At 52.5% G+C, this 15,797-nt stretch overlaps 1 protein-coding gene across 1 annotated transcript; it reads left to right on the plus strand.

Moving 5' to 3' along the window:
* The first annotated feature begins 256 nt into the window (after positions 1-256).
* On the plus strand, positions 257-2,637 carry CSF2 (colony stimulating factor 2). The gene is made up of 4 exons (XM_003829315.4): positions 257-450; positions 549-590; positions 1,278-1,403; positions 2,212-2,637. Exons 1-4 carry the CDS (start codon positions 292-294, stop codon positions 2,317-2,319), a joined length of 435 nt encoding a protein of 144 aa, XP_003829363.1. The 5' UTR covers positions 257-291; the 3' UTR covers positions 2,320-2,637.
* Positions 2,638-15,797: the final 13,160 nt, after the last annotated feature.

Below are 15,797 nucleotides of genomic sequence, written 5' to 3' on the forward strand. Positions count from 1 at the left end.
AGGCCCATTCAGACTGCCCAGGGAGGGCTGGAGAGCCCTCAGGAAGGCGGGTGGGTGGGCTGTCGGTTCTTGGAAAGGTTCATTAATGAAAACCCCCAAGCCTGACCACCTAGGGAAAAGGCTCACCGTTCCCATGTGTGGCTGATAAGGGCCAGGAGATTCCACAGTTCAGGTAGTTCCCCCGCCTCCCTGGCGTTTTGTGGTCACCATTAATCATTTCCTCTGTGTATTTAAGAGCTCTTTTGCCAGTGAGCCCAGTACACAGAGAGAAAGGCTAAAGTTCTCTGGAGGATGTGGCTGCAGAGCCTGCTGCTCTTGGGCACTGTGGCCTGCAGCATCTCTGCACCCGCCCGCTCGCCCAGCCCCAGCACGCAGCCCTGGGAGCATGTGAATGCCATCCAGGAGGCCCGGCGTCTCCTGAACCTGAGTAGAGACACTGCTGCTGAGATGGTAAGTGAGAGAATGTGGGCCTGTGCCTAGGCCACCCAGCTGGCCCCTGACTGGCCACGCCTGTCAGCTTGATAACATGACATTTTCCTTTTCTACAGAATGAAACAGTAGAAGTTGTCTCAGAAATGTTTGACCTCCAGGTAAGATGCTTCTCTCTGACATAGCTTTCCAGAAGCCCCTGCCCTGGGGTGGAGGTGGGGACTCCATCTTAGATGGCACCACACAGGGTTGTACACTTTCTCTCCAGTCAGCTGGCTGCAGGAGGAGGGGGTAGCAACTGGGTGCTCAAGAGGCTGCTGGCCGTGCCCCTATGGCAGTCACATGAGCTCCTTTATCAGCTGAGCGGCCATGGGCAGACCTAGCATTCAATGGCCAGGAGTCACCAGGGGACAGGTGGTAAAGTGGGGGTCACTTCATGAGACAGGAGCTGTGGGTTTGGGGTGCTCACTGTGCCCTGAGACCAAGTCCTGTTGAGACAGTGCTGACTACAGAGAGGCACAGAGGGGTTTCAGGAACAACCCTTGCCCACCCAGCAGGTCCAGGTGAGGCCCCACCCCCTTCTCCCTGAATGATGGGGTGAGAGTCACCTCCTTCCCTAAGGCTGGGCTCCTCTCCAGGTGCCGCTGAGGGTGGCCTGGGCTGGGCAGTGAGAAGGGCAGGTTCGTGCCTGCCATGGACAGGGCAGGGTCTATGACTGGACCCAGCCTGTGCCCCTCCCAAGCCCTACTCCTGGGGGCTGGGGACAGCAGCAAAAAGGAGTGGTGGAGAGTTCTTGTACCACTGTGGGCACTTGGCCACTGCTCACCGACGAACGACATTTTCCACAGGAGCCGACCTGCCTACAGACCCGCCTGGAGCTGTACAAGCAGGGCCTGCGGGGCAGCCTCACCAAGCTCAAGGGCCCCTTGACCATGATGGCCAGCCACTACAAGCAGCACTGCCCTCCAACCCCGGTGAGTGCCTACGGCAGGGCCTCCAGCAGGAATGTCTTAATCTAGGGGGTGGGGTCGACATGGGGAGAGATCTATGGCTGTGGCTGTTCAGGACCCCAGGGGGTTTCTGTGCCAACAGTTATGTAATGATTAGCCCTCCAGAGAGGAGGCAGACAGCCCATTTCATCCCAAGGAGTCAGAGCCACAGAGCGCTGAAGCCCACAGTGCTCCCCAGCAGGAGCTGCTCCTATCCTGGTCATTATTGTCATTATGGTTAATGAGGTCAGAGGTGAGGCAAACCCAAGGAAACTTGGGGCCTGCCCAAGGCCCAGAGGAAGTGCCCAGGCCCAAGTGCCACCTTCTGGCAGGACTTTCCTCTGGCCCCACATGGGGTGCTTGAATTGCAGAGGATCAAGGAAGGGAGGCTACTTGGAATGGACAAGGACCTCAGGCACTCCTTCCTGCGGGAAGGGAGCAAAGTTTGTGGCCTTGACTCCACTCCTTCTGGGTGCCCAGAGACGACCTCAGCCCAGCTGCCCTGCTCTGCCCTGGGACCAAAAAGGCAGGCGTTTGACTGCCCAGAAGGCCAACCTCAGGCTGGCACTTAAGTCAGGCCCTTGACTCTGGCTGCCACTGGCAGAGCTATGCACTCCTTGGGGAACACGTGGGTGGCAGCAGCGTCACCTGACCCAGGTCAGTGGGTGTGTCCTGGAGTGGGCCTCCTGGCCTCTGAGTTCTAAGAGGCAGTAGAGAAACATGCTGGTGCTTCCTTCCCCCACGTTACCCACTTGCCTGGACTCAAGTGTTTTTTATTTTTCTTTTTTTAAAGGAAACTTCCTGTGCAACCCAGATTATCACCTTTGAAAGTTTCAAAGAGAACCTGAAGGACTTTCTGCTTGTCATCCCCTTGGACTGCTGGGAGCCAGTCCAGGAGTGAGACCGGCCAGATGAGGCTGGCCAAGCCGGGGAGCTGCTCTCTCATGAAACAAGAGCTAGAAACTCAGGATGGTCATCTTGGAGGAACCAAGGGGTGGGCCACAGCCATGGTGGGAGTGGCCTGGACCTGCCCTGGGCCACACTGACCCTGATACAGGCATGGCAGAAGAATGGGAATATTTTATACTGACAGAAATCAGTAATATTTATATATTTATATTTTTAAAATATTTATTTATTTATTTATTTAAGTTCATATTCCATATTTATTCAAGATGTTTTACCGTAATAATTATTATTAAAAATATGCTTCTACTTGTCCAGTGTTCTAGTTTGTTTTTAACCATGAGCAAATGCCAGTGGTGCCTGCCTTCCCATGAGGCAGGGAAGGGAGGAAACGGGGAGGTGGAGAGGGGGTGGGGGCCTCCCAGGTGTTGGGCACTATCCAAGGGCCAACACTGTCAGAGCAGAGGGGAGGTGAGAGCCGGGCATAGGTGCGGAATTCTGCACACCTGGACGGGCTTCCCGGGATGCTCCAGGGCTCCCACCCCAGAGAATGGCTCTCAAGTTCACCTGGAAGTCCAAGTGACCAGCCCAGGGAACTCTTATCCCAGAGAAGGGCATCACCCTTCCTGGGGAGGCCTGGGGGTTGGCTGGTCACTGGCTGAACAGGCCCACTCTGGCATCAGGCAAAACACCTGCCCTATAGAGGCCTTGGCCCCTGTGCCCCACGCCCTGCCCCTCACACTCTGAGATTCAACCATTCCGAAAGTAAACAGCAAAATAGACTAACTGTTCAGGGGAAAAGAAACCAAACCACAGGGGTCACAGTGCAACGTATTTACCAAACTTGCCCCAAAATGGGTGATCTTAATCTCTGAGAGTCAGAATGTAAGGTCATAATTTGTTGGTACATGGCTGTAGTGCCGAATGTTTCTGAATTGGTTTTTATTTTTACATGAAATTTTGAATCTAATCAGGCACTTTCCCCTAAAACTCATGGCCTGCAGGCTAAAAACAAAGTAGGCCTCCTTCTTCTCCTTACTTTGACAGCTGGGCTGAAGGCCTTGTTCCTGAACCTGTTCCCTCGTCTCCCTCCAGGACTATGAGGAAGTGGATATGCCCCAAGTCTTAGGTGGGCAGCAGGGCCAGCTTCTCCTTGACAGGTGGGCCTAAGGAAGCTGGCTTGTGGCAGCTTTAGCCCCTGCCTGGCACTGTCTGCAGTCATGCGCCCACCACCCCTCTTGCTTTCTCTGCTTCAGTCAGCACCTGCAGACAGCGCCAGGCCTGGCCAGAGACCCACTCCATGCTCATGCAGAAAGACCGTGACTTCAGGTGTGATTACAAATAAGAAGTCAGGGTGAATGCTCAGGATGAAGCCTGAGTGTCAGCACAGGCAAGAATCCATGAAGTGTGCTGTGGTTGTTGAAAATGCATGAAAATCACATCTTGCCCAGCGATAAGGTCCTCTCTGTCTTCCGCGTAAGCCAGTGATGACTGATAAGAGGTTCAGCATTTCCTTAGCCTCACATATATAGGTACCCCTCTCCACAGAAATGCTGCCAAGCCCAGGGCTCGGACCAGCTTGGAGTCACCTTCAAGTAATACCATGCACCTGTACGTGCTCCTGGCTCATGTGCTCTGGGGGTCAGAAAGCCATTCTTCCCAATGAAAGTAGCCATGATATCTCCCCACGAAAATTACACAGCTATCTGTGCTGACATTCAGAAAGAACTCTCGGCTGACAATAACACACACAAGATAAGTCTGGGTCTCCATCAAACGTTATTTTGCTCTTAGTGCCCCTTTGTGCTCCTGACCAATTTCTCTGGCTTCCAGGGTCCCTTCAATAGGCCCCAGAAAACCAGTGAGGTAAGAAACAGCTACCCCGGGACCTTTCATACCACATTTGAACAGGGAGAGAGAGATCTCACCAGTCAGTGCCCAGGGAAGAGATAACAACAAGGGATAATGGAGTGAGAAATCTGGGAGAAAGCTCAGAGTGTGGGGATGGAACCTCCAGCTCAGTCAGCAGGTGAGCCTCCCAACCAAGTGCAGCCCTGAGCCCAGGGAGAGACCAGATGCCCATTGCCTCCACTGCTGGGCCTGCGAGACCCACAGGTCTCCTTGTGGGAGAATCAGGGTAGGGCCTGAGCTTGGGTCCAGGGCTCCTTCCGGCCAGGTTGACCAGGGATGGATGAGGCTGGGTCATCTGGTGCCCTGCTGTGCACCAGAGCCCTGAACCTGTTTCAGGAGCTCTGCTATGAGGAGTTTACAAAGAACTTTACCTTCACCCTGAAGAGTCTCATTAACAAATATGACAAACAGGACCATCACATAACAAAGGTTTACATGGACATGGAATAACTCATCAAAATCTGCCCAAAGCTGAAAGTACATTGTTTGCTGTTTGCTCTTAGCGGAACCTGAGACATCACTTCCCTGCACCACAGCCAGGGGCCTAGTGAGGCAAAGGGCTTTTATACACCCTGACTGCCACATGCAAGGTCTCTGGTGCTACTCCTAGGCCACAGGTGGCTATCCTCTGGAATTGTCTCCAATCTAAAAGAAGTCTACTCACTGACACAAGGTGGAGGGTGGAGAGTGCAGGGCTGGGTGTGAGGAAGTGGGGATTCAGAGATTCTCAGGGTTTCTGTCTGTGCTCTCTGCCAAGCCCCCATGCACAGGGATCAGCATGGGATAGGTCTGAGACAGGTCAGAGCAGGACTGGTCATGGACTCAGGCTGAGGTCATGGACTTGAACTGAGAGCCAGTGCAAGCTTGCTCCAGTTTGCCCTGTCCTTGGGGCCTCTTTTGGATGATGAAGCCCACTGAGAACCCATGATGGGGGGATGAGCAGCAGTTTGCAGGGGCATGCCTGGAGAAGTGACTGAGCTGCCTCCCCCTCTTTTCCCACTGCTCAGACAGTCCTGGGTACTCCTCCCAGCCTGCTTGTCCTTATGTCCCTGTCCTGGACAGCCACGGGACCTGCCTATCCTGCGGGCTCCCTCTCCAACACTATGGATAGTCCTCAGACTCTGGACCCTTCCATCACCACACAGCCCCTGTGCCCTCCCTCAAACAGTTGGGGAGGGCTGCCAGTTACCTCCTAGAGGATGGCTGGAAGGACAAGCGTTTGCTTTTATTTATTCATTGTTTTTCCTACTAAGAAGATGACTGAAATGTGTATTTCTCGTTTAGCCAACAGACTCACCCAAGAATGGTACTATTGAGTAAAGTCATTTCTCCAAGTTCAAGGAAGCCTTATAGAGTGTTATCATATCCATAGAAGGATGGAACTCTTCTAAGAGGATCAAGGGCAGCCTCTGGGCTCCTGCTCTCTCCCGAGGTTAGCACTGCAGGAAATTGATTGGAAAAGCATCAGGAACAACTTACTGCTGGGTTGGGGTGTGAGTTTGCTGGCCCTGGGCCGGCAGACAAGGGTGTGGGTGGGTATTGGGGGTGGTGGTGCCTGGGGACACATTTCTGTAACTGACACCTGCTGCTTCAATAAAGCTCAGGAGGTGGAAATGCTGGTGAGTGAGAGTCATGATGGTGTCCAGCCTCGTGGGGATGCAGTCCTGTTAGACTGCAAAGGGTGGAGGCGATGGCTCCATTTCTGGGCTCCATACCTGGAGTTCCACGGGTCTCTCAGGAGAAGTATCTGGCCGTGGATGAGGCAAATGGGACCCCACCTCATCTGAACCCCCACTGCATCTCCAGTGCCAGTGGGCACACAGTAGGGGCTCTATCAACTTGTTATGCCCCCCTTCTCCTTGTGTCCATCAGAACTCAAGATTTCAGGTCCTTTCCCAGGCCCGCCTCCCCAGCCTCAGTGAGCACCTGCCCACTCCAGATCCAAGTGCCAGGACTTGAAGATCAAAGCTCTCCGTCCTCTGTTCTGTATCATAGCTCCTGGGGAGCTCTAAATCTAATCCAGCCCTGCCACCCCCTCAAGGCCCAGTGCGGCACCACAGAAATGTCAGCCCTGGTAAATGGCTCAGGGGAACAGGGCCTTTCAGGTGACTCACAGAGCACTGGGCACAGTGTGGGACCTGGGGAGGAGGGGGCCCACAGAGGCCAGGGACATCTCCAAACCCCTGGCTTCCTCTGGACCAACAGAGTCATCTGACCTCAAAGTAAAATCTCTTTCTTGGCCTGCAAAACCCTGGCGAACACTCTCCTGTGTCTCCATGGCATGACGGCCCCTCCATGACTAGTGCCACCTCACACCCGCAGAGCACTGGGCCCTGCCTGGGGTGAAATGCCAGTTGCTTGAGTCCTAAAGTGCTGCCAGACTGGGCTACAAAGCTCTGACCCCCTACCCTTAGCTCTAACTTGAATTCTAAACATTTGAGTTTATTGGAGGCAACTGAGATTACTCCACAGTCCACACAGCTTCCTACAATCCAAATCTCTCCAACTGTGAGTTTCTCCACCTGACCAGGACCGATAAAGACCCATTTGTTCTGGAACATAATTGTTAAGTTGCAACCACAACTTAGCCCAGGCCAGACCTGCAGGGAGTTTGCCACATCTGCCCATCGACAAACCTGCCCAGCTGTAAAGCTTCGGACAGCACCTGCAGCCATGCAGGCCAACCACACACCTGCCCACCCCATCCCTTGCCCTAGGATCCCAAGACCCCCACTGATCCTCTCCACCTTGAGGGAACACATCAGTCTGGAGGTCAGCAACTGTGCCTGAGAAAAGTTGCCAAATCATCTAGAACATGGAGGGTAGCTCTGTGATTCAGGATCAGATGTCAGGGGCTAGTGCAGGGCCAGGGTCCAAGGGTGGTTTCAGTCCAGAGAAAGCCCACAATCCAGTCACCAGAGACTGTAAGCTCTTGTCCCTTGGGTGCACCACCTGGGTGCTCAGAGGTCCCAAGGCTCTGGAGTGTATGAGGTGCATAGCTGGATGGCGCTGCTGGGACACTCTGGCAAGGAGACCCTCCACTTCCCTGCCCCAGCCTCCTCTTCCCTGCCCCAGACCTCCTCTAGGCATGAGGTCTCCTGACCTTGAGCTCCTGACAAAGCCTGAGGTACCTGACAGTGGGGGTGGGGAGCATAGACGTATGTCCTTTTCACCTCAGTGCCATGTTCAGTACAGCATGGTACATGTGAGACTGGCCTGCCACTAGCTTGTTGTGTGACCTGGGACAGGTACTTCAGTCTCTCAGCCACAGAGTCTCCAAGGTGGGGTGAACTCCAGCCCCAGAGGCCAGATCAGAACTCAGGTCCACGGTTTTTATCCAGCGAAAGGACCTCAGGGCATCTGGCTCAACTCTGGGGAAACTGAGGTCAGAAGGGTTGACAGGGAGCTTCTGGTACCTCTTCTGGTAAACAGGGAAGTTGGAAGGGGCACTGGTGGGAAGCTGGCTGTACTAAACCAAGTGACTGCCCTCATCCTCCTGACAGCCTTAACCCTTGGTAAAAGTCACCAAACAGCTACCCATGAAAAGACTGCAGTGACGGCCACCTGAGTTTTCCATGTGCCCTTGTTCTACCGTCAGGTAGACTCATATCTGGACAGTGGGGCTAGGGAGGCTGCTGGGGGCTGGAACCAGGTGGGAGGGCCATGTGGGTACTGCACCTGAGACTCAGGCAGGCCTGAGCCCACAGCTCCCCAGAAGCCTGCTGGCATTGCTGCTTCAGGATCTCAAGATGCTGGCCTGCTGGATCCCTGGAGCCCTGGGCTGGATACCTGGGCCCAAGAAGCTTGGTCTTGACTCCCAATTGGCTGGGACTGGCCCTGGGTACTCCCTTTCCCAAGGAGGCCAAGAAATAGGTCCAAACAATATTCTTCCGTAGGAGACAACTATAGCAGGCTGGGCCCTGAGGAAATGCTCTAGACTGGGAGGAAGAGCAGGGCTTGGTGGCCTGAGAAGATTCATTCACACATCAAGACCTCTCAAGACAATGGGATAGCCCCTCCTTTCACATGGGCCTCCCAAGGACCACCTCTACTCTCTACCACCCTCCGTGTCCTCTGTACTCTCTCCCACTACAGAAATCAGTAGCATTGAGGCTGGAACCAGAAATCTAAGAAATACGCTAAGGCAGCAGGGCAGCCCTCTCTCGTATGCTGGGCCTTGAGAACCAGCAGCCCCACAGCAGTCTCTGTCACAGTCATAGTATGGCCACATCCTTTGACTTGGCATTCATACCCAGAGAGACCACACATAAGGAGGGAAGCTTCATCCATGGAAATGGCCAATCTGTCAGTCTGTGAGATGAAATGATGGGCATGAAACTAACAGGGCAACGTGGAAGGGCATCCCTGAAAAGTCCAGTATGGCACGGCTGCCAGGATAACCCCATGTGGGCCAAGGACTGGAAGGGAATTGGGATGATGACTTGGGAGGTGGGATGGCAGATGAGCTTTTCCCTATGGCTTGATCTGAAGAGAGGGGCTCAGTGCCCAGGTCAGCGGCCATCACATGGTCCCCGTGCTTATAGAAAATTTCCATCCTCAGTGTCCCTGGCTAAATGAGATTCTCTGTGGTGTCCTTGTGTCAACTGATTCCACAAGTTGGCTGTTCGGCCAAGATGCTGAACATCTTGATTAGCTTACAATGAGGCAGGTTCCCTCAAAGGCCCACAGCATTCCTGCCTGGGCAAGAGTCAAGGTGCCTCTTTCAGCACAGACAGCAGAAGAGGCCTGTCTGCTCCTCCCGGACAGGCAGAACAGCTCACAGCATGGCCTGAGAGGGTGCAAGTGCTGTCCAGACATCCTCAGTTAACCTCACATGTTAATGCCTTGTGCATGGAGTCACAGATAGGGGGCTACCCATTTGGCCTGCACCACGCCAGCCCCAAATGGACAGGACTGGCCCTGGTAATCAGATGTGCTATGTTCTGGAGACTTTACTCCTGGTTCCTGGCTGCCTGCATATGTATGTGCTTGGTAAGCTGGGTCTGCATAATTGAAGTGGAGGGCAGGGGCTGCAGGCACCACACTGTGCTGTCCCAGGCTTCTGAGCCCGCTGCTGGTTTGTGCTGAAGGCACATGGCTGGTGTCCCTGGACCCAGCGGCTCCTGCCGTGGATCCTCCCACTTTGTTACATGGGCTTCACAAGAAATGTGATGCGTGGGTCCCTCTCTGGCCTGTTTTCTTATCTGTGAAGTAGGGGTGAGGCAGAAATGGAAAGACCCCAGCCCAAGACCAGCTTGCCCTGACACCATTAAGACCAGGCAGATGCAGAGTCGGGAAAACCTGTTGCTGCTGAGAACACCCTGATGCGTGCCCTGTTCCTCAGAGGGGTGGGGAGGCCAGACACTCATGGCATGCAGTCTGCAGAGCAAGTCAAAACAGGGGCAGCCCCCAAGATGGGAGCTGGGGGTGATGAGCAGCCATCTCACCTACTGTCAGTGCTGGAAGCTTCCCAGCCCCAAGGCCCAGAGAGGGCAGGGACTTCCTCAGGACCACACAGGAGGTGAGCTAGACAGAATTGTTGAGCCTGGCCCCACAGAAACCCCCTCTCTGGGTCCTCTAAAGGGCTGCTGGACACAGGCCTCACTCTTGGAAACAGTTGACCAATTTCCCTTCTGTGAGGGGACCCTGCACCATGACTGCCAGGAAAAATGCAACTTCAAAAGTTATTTTTCAGTGTGGTTTAAGAAAAGAGCAGCGAAACAGTTTCATGTTGGTGCTGCTGATGTTATCTCTGGCCCAGACCTGCTCTTTCAACCTGAGAGATGATTAATTAAAATCTTTCTCCCTTTTTTTGGTCAACCTCAAGGGAAGATCAGCACGAACTTCCCAGGCCCTTCCCTTAACATACCACCTGGAAGTTCAGCACTTCCTTCAAAAGCCTGCAGTTCTTGTGTAGGTGGAGAAAAACCTTTTAAAAAGTTATTTTCATTTTTATTGCAATATTGTACAAATGAAGTGCACAAATCTTAAGTATATCGTTCAGTGAGTTTTTATATTTATACCTATATAAATAACTGGCACCCAGGGAAACACATACACCATTTTCCACTACCACCAAAGCCTTCCTTGTACTTCCCTGCTCCTAATCAGTATCCTCCCTCCAAGTATAGCCACTATTCCAACCTCTGCCACCATAAATTAGTTTTGCCCATTCTTGAACTTCATTTAGAACAGAAGCATGTACTATACCCTTTTATGATTGACTTCTTTCATTCAACGCTGTGTCTGTGTAATTCTCTAGTTATTGCCCATCATTGTAATGTTATTTTTCACTGCTGTATAATATCCCATTATAAAAATATCCTAAAATTTATTTCCCTATTCTGGCCAGGTGCAGTGGCTCATGCCTGTAATCCCAGTACTTTGGGAGGCTGAGGAAGGAGGACTGCCTGAGGCCAGGAATTTGAGACCAGTTGGTCAACACAGCAAGATCTCATCTCCACAAAAAAATAAAACAATTAGCTGGACATGGTGGCGCAGGCCTGTAGTCCTGGCTACGTGGAAGGCTGAGGCAGGAGGACTGCTTTAGCCCGGCAGTTCAAGGCTAAGGTGAGCTGTGATTATGCCACTGCACTCTAGCCTGAGCAACCGAGTGAGAACCTGTCTCTAAAAAAAATTTTTTTAATTAAAAAAAAATTTCCTATTCTACTGCTGACAGACATTTGGGCTGTTTCCACTTTGGGGCTAATATTAATAAAGCTTCACTGAATATTCCTGCACTCATGTTTTGGTGAGCATATGTTTACCTTTCTTCTGGAAATGCTGGGAATGACATGGAATTGCTAGGTCATAGGACATACATATTTTAGCTTTAACTAAATACTAGCTTTAGCTGCTGGCAAATATTTAATATTTTCCCAAGGAAAAGTCTTTCATTGGCCGGGCACGGTGGCTCATGCCTGTAATCCCAGCACTTTGGGAGGCCAAGGCAGGCGGATCACAAGGTCAGGAGATCGAGACCATCCTGGCTAACACGGTGAAACCCTGTCTCTACTAAAGATAGAAAAAATTAGCCGGGCATGGTGGTACATGCCTGTAGTCCCCAGCTGCTTGGGAGGCTGAGGCAGGAGAATTGCTTTAACCCAGGAGGTGAAGCTTGCAGTGAGCCGAGAAAGCGCCACTGCATTCCAGCCTGGGTGACAGAGCGAGACTCCATCTCAAAAAAAAAAAAAAGTCTTTCATAAACAATGTTGCTGTTGGTTTTCCTGCCTTTTGTAGACACTGCTTATCCACCAGACACTGGAACTCTCTTCTTCTTTCACATGATCTGAGCCTGCTTCCCAAATGCTCCCATCATTACCGGAAATTCTTCTCTGCGTTGTTTACTCAGGCATCTCCTTTTTGGGAGAGGTAGCTCACAAAGGGCCCAGTTTGATGTGGCTGTGGATGGTGTCTTGCCAGCACACTGTGGAGTGCAGCCCTTGTCTACAAGGTCTCAGAGCCTCTGGGAGGCTCCAGGTAAACTGTAATGTTTTGCTATCCTATGTGGAGAAACCAAGTGGAGAGACCTGGGTACTGTCCTGGGTTCCTCTTGAGGTCTCGGTCCCTTAGTCAGTCCCCTGCCATGTCCTGGTACATTCATCTTCCCAGCCCCTTTCCAACCTGCCCACTTCTCTTTGTCTTTATGGCTTTGCCCTGACCCAGTCCACCTCACTAATGCAGACAATCACCCCAAATACCCACAGGCCTTGTCTCTAGACCCTTCCTGCTTCTCTCCCCACAGCAGCCACCCATTAATTCATTACATAAATATGTACTGAGCACCTACAAAGTGTCAGGAACTGTGCCAGGCTCTGAAAGGAAACCAACCCTTGAGGAGCTTACACTTTAGGGGTTAGTCTGGCTGTGTGTCATAAGGGTTACCTGCCAGCTCAGCATGAACTCCAAGCCCTTTGGTCTGACCTAAGACCCTCCCTTACTGCCCTGGCCCCGTCAGCCCCTGCAGATACCTCTAGCCTCATTACCATCCATCTCCTTCATATCAGCCCTGGACCCCAGTAACACGAACCAGCCACAGCACTCCCACCATCACCTGCTACCCCTGCTTGGAATGCACCCCAGCCAAATGGTTGACATCTGTCTCCACAATGGGGTAAGACTAATGTCCAGTGGGAGGTAGAGAGGTCCTGCACTGGGGCCTCCTCTTCCTCAACACCTACTCTGAGGCTTGCCTGCCCACCTCTTACGCCACAGGGGTGGACTGTCATCTGTTCCTCAGGGGACTGTGAGGGTCTCTGCTCTGAACTACTGCTTTATCCCCCAGCTCGGAGGAGGGCCCCTCATGGCATCAAGTGCCAGCAGTGACTATGTTCCAGAGTCTGATGAAAGTGAGCCTCTTTTCACCTTTGAATAAAAGAAATGCACACAGCTTTTACAGAAGTCCGGATGGAAAGGCAACATCCAATTTTCCAAAGTTTAGAAAATGTTCTTGGGACCAAGATCAGCAACAGGCTATAAGCAGGTACTAAGTACACAGCCAGGGCTGTTGTTTTCATTATTCTTATCAAAAATAGCATCTGTGAGGGAGCCAAGAGGAGGCCCTTGGGGCCATCCAGGAGCCAGGGGAACTGGGAGCCCAACACCAGCACAGCTGCCAGCTCTTTTTCCCACTTAACGGATTCGGGAACCATCTCAAAGGAAGCTGCAGGAGGGAGGGAAGCCCAGCTCTCTGGGAATGTGTCACACTTCCTCCAGTTAGGCCTGGGGCAGCCCCAAGCTCTCCTGATGGAGGCCCTGGCTCCTATCCAGGCCTCTTCCTCTACCAGACTGGATAAGGGTGAGGTCATGTGCTGGGGAAGGGTGGGGAAGGGAGGCCAGGGAAGCAGCAACTGGGTTGGAGCCAGTCAGAAACAACACAATAACAGGATAACTCATAGTCTCCCCTCTCCCCTCACACTCCAGGAAGCTGTCCCTGAGTGAACTCCATACCCCTCAGGTCCCTTCTCCCACTGGGACCTCTCTGGGGCAGATTCTGTGGGTGCCTCTTAGTCCTCAACTGAAATGGAAGCTCTCTCTCTTCTCAGGGCTAGGGGCAGCACTGTGAATCAGACAGATCCTAATGCCTCCTCTCACCAATCCAGTCCTGGACATGCGCAGCAACCAGTGTTGGAACCCAGGTGGAAATAAGAGGAAGCTGCCAGAGCCTCGAGCCATACCCTGGGCCATGGTCACACCAAAGGTTCTTGTGCCTATGGGGCTGAGGGACAGAGATATGCAGCCTTGGGCTCTGAGATCAAACAAAAATGGGTGTGGGCCCGGGTCCCCAAGTTACAATGAACCCCCCTGTTAGGAAGGTGCATCTGACCTTAGACTCTGTCAGGCTGAAGGACCAGGTCCCCAAGTTACAATGAACCCCCCTGTTAGGAAGGAGCATCTGACCTTAGACTCTGTCAGGCTGAAGGACCAGGAGTCACAAGCAGACAGACAGACACAGCAGGACCATGACAGGGGCAGACAAACAGATAGGCATAGCTCAGGCTCCTGGCAGTGATGAGTAAACGGACAGACACTGACAGACAGTTAGACTCAGCGAGAGCCTGGAAAGGACAGATGGAGAGACAAGAGGGAACGCTGGCAGTGAAAGACTGACAGACATAGAGGAGATGGCGGACTTGGTAAGAGCCCCTGGCAGGGACAGACAGAGACGCAGTTGCAAGCTGTGGTCAGGTTAAAATGTGGCCATTCTGTCTCTGAGCTCAGCCCCTGACTGCAGATCCCGATTCTCTTGGAGGTTCCTCCTCTTGGCACTGTGATCAGAGACTTTGTGGGACTCTTGGGACCCATTTCTCCAGGACTACAATGCCCTCAACCCCACAAGTCTCAGGAAGGTAGCAGGCTGTGGCCCTCACTGTCCCTGGAGTCAGACTCAAGAATCAATCCATTCTCCTGGTTTTTTCCTCCCCTTCCTGGCCTGTGGGGCAGAGAAAACCTCCTCGACATCTCTCCTGGGGCCACCTACTCCCAGCATGGTGGCTGTGCTTGTCGTGGAAAAGGTCTTTTTAGGAACCACTATGAGTCCAGACTCTGTGGGCACAGGGGGTGGTGCCCAGAAGAGGCTATAGTCCGGCATTTGCATGACTATCCGAGGATGTTGAGCTCCACCTGGCCGCCTTCTCTTCTCACCACCCCTCATGACCTCCAGGCCCCAGAGGCCTGAGGGCCTAAAAGGTTTTGACCCAGGGGAGCAATTCCAGGCCAGGTGAGGATGGGGTGATTAGTCCCCTTCATAGCTGCGGAGACTGAAGCTGACTTGAACACACTCTGCTCTGAGTCTGTAGGGTCCAAGAACCCCCCTGGGGTGAGCTGAGGTTTTTCTATTTTCAGGGGACCGTTGTGCTGAAAGCATGACGAGGCTGCCTGCCTGAGGTTGGGTTCCCTGGGAAGCAGACTCTGAGACAGAAACTGGCATGCAGGACTGCTCATGGAAGGGAAGGGAAGGAAGCAGGATTGAACAGAGGGAGAATTTGGACAAAATACAGTCACAACAAAAGTCTCAGCTGATCCTAAGGAGACTTCTACAGCGGGGATGGCCCTTCAGACTCTTCCTATGTTGGAGCAAGGAGGTCAAGCCTTTATGCCTTCATTTTGATCAGTAATTGGATGTAAGCTGCCCCTGGAAGGAAGCATGACCTTAGGCACGGAAATTTTCTTCAGCAGGGGCAATCAGACCTTGACTCCTGAAGGTTATTCAGGGCAGCATATCATAGCTTCCACCACAGTCCATCCCTTGAGCTTTCTGGATCCACTTCTTCATATAAACACTTCCCACTGGTTCTGGGAGCAGCAACTCCAGGATTCCAGTGGTGTGCTATCAATAACTGGTTCTCCAAAAAAAAAAGAGAAAAAAAAAACTATCATGGTATAAATACTCCCACCATCGGTGCACTACCAACGGTTTAAAAACAGACTGGCAACAACTTTAGCAATGGGATCTCACGAGCAAGTAGCCAGCTGTAGCACACCAATGGTTCCAGCAGGCTTCTACTTCTGGGAGACTTAGAAGAGGAAGGTTCACAATGAACTACAGTCCCTGCTGTTGCAGTTGATCTCAGGGCCACAAATGACACTCATCATCTCCTCCTCTACTATCCATTCCAGATTCCCCCTCACTCTCAGTTAGCACCTTTGCTCATCCTGCTGGCTCACCTGGTAGCGTGACCGAATCCTTCATCTCTAAGAGGTCTGATTCCATCTCAGGCTGGGATTGTTGCACTTGTCCATTTACTGTCAAAATTGGGAAAGGGAGTAATAAAGAGGTATCCAACTGGATCACCGGGGTGCTACATGTATGCCTCCCTGCCTCCACTGTGCAGTCTTACCTCCTCCTGATGATCAGGCTCAGGTACCCCTGCCAAGATGGTACCTCCTTTTCTTTCCTGCTTGTCCCTAGACACAAGAAGGCTGAAGTGCCCTGGCAGCATCCCTAGCTGATAGTCTAATGGGACTTTTGCTGGAAATGTTCCCTCCTGGGGAACCAGGATCTCCAAACCCACAGAGCCCAGATTTGCAGGGATGGGAGGCATATATTTTCCAAGTGGGCCA

Source organism: Pan paniscus, chromosome 4 (assembly GCF_029289425.2).
Source record: "Pan paniscus chromosome 4, NHGRI_mPanPan1-v2.0_pri, whole genome shotgun sequence".
Lineage (NCBI taxonomy): Eukaryota > Metazoa > Chordata > Mammalia > Primates > Hominidae > Pan > Pan paniscus.

Bases quoted from the DNA above. Each gene is read 5' to 3' on its own strand.
- CSF2 (XM_003829315.4), top strand. From the start codon at position 292: ATGTGGCTGCAGAGCCTGCTGCTCTTGGGCACTGTGGCCTGCAGCATC. The intron at 591-1,277 runs GTAAGATGCTTC...CATTTTCCACAG, and splicing joins CAGAAATGTTTGACCTCCAG to GAGCCGACCTGCCTACAGAC. The intron at 1,404-2,211 runs GTGAGTGCCTAC...CTTTTTTTAAAG, and splicing joins AGCACTGCCCTCCAACCCCG to GAAACTTCCTGTGCAACCCA.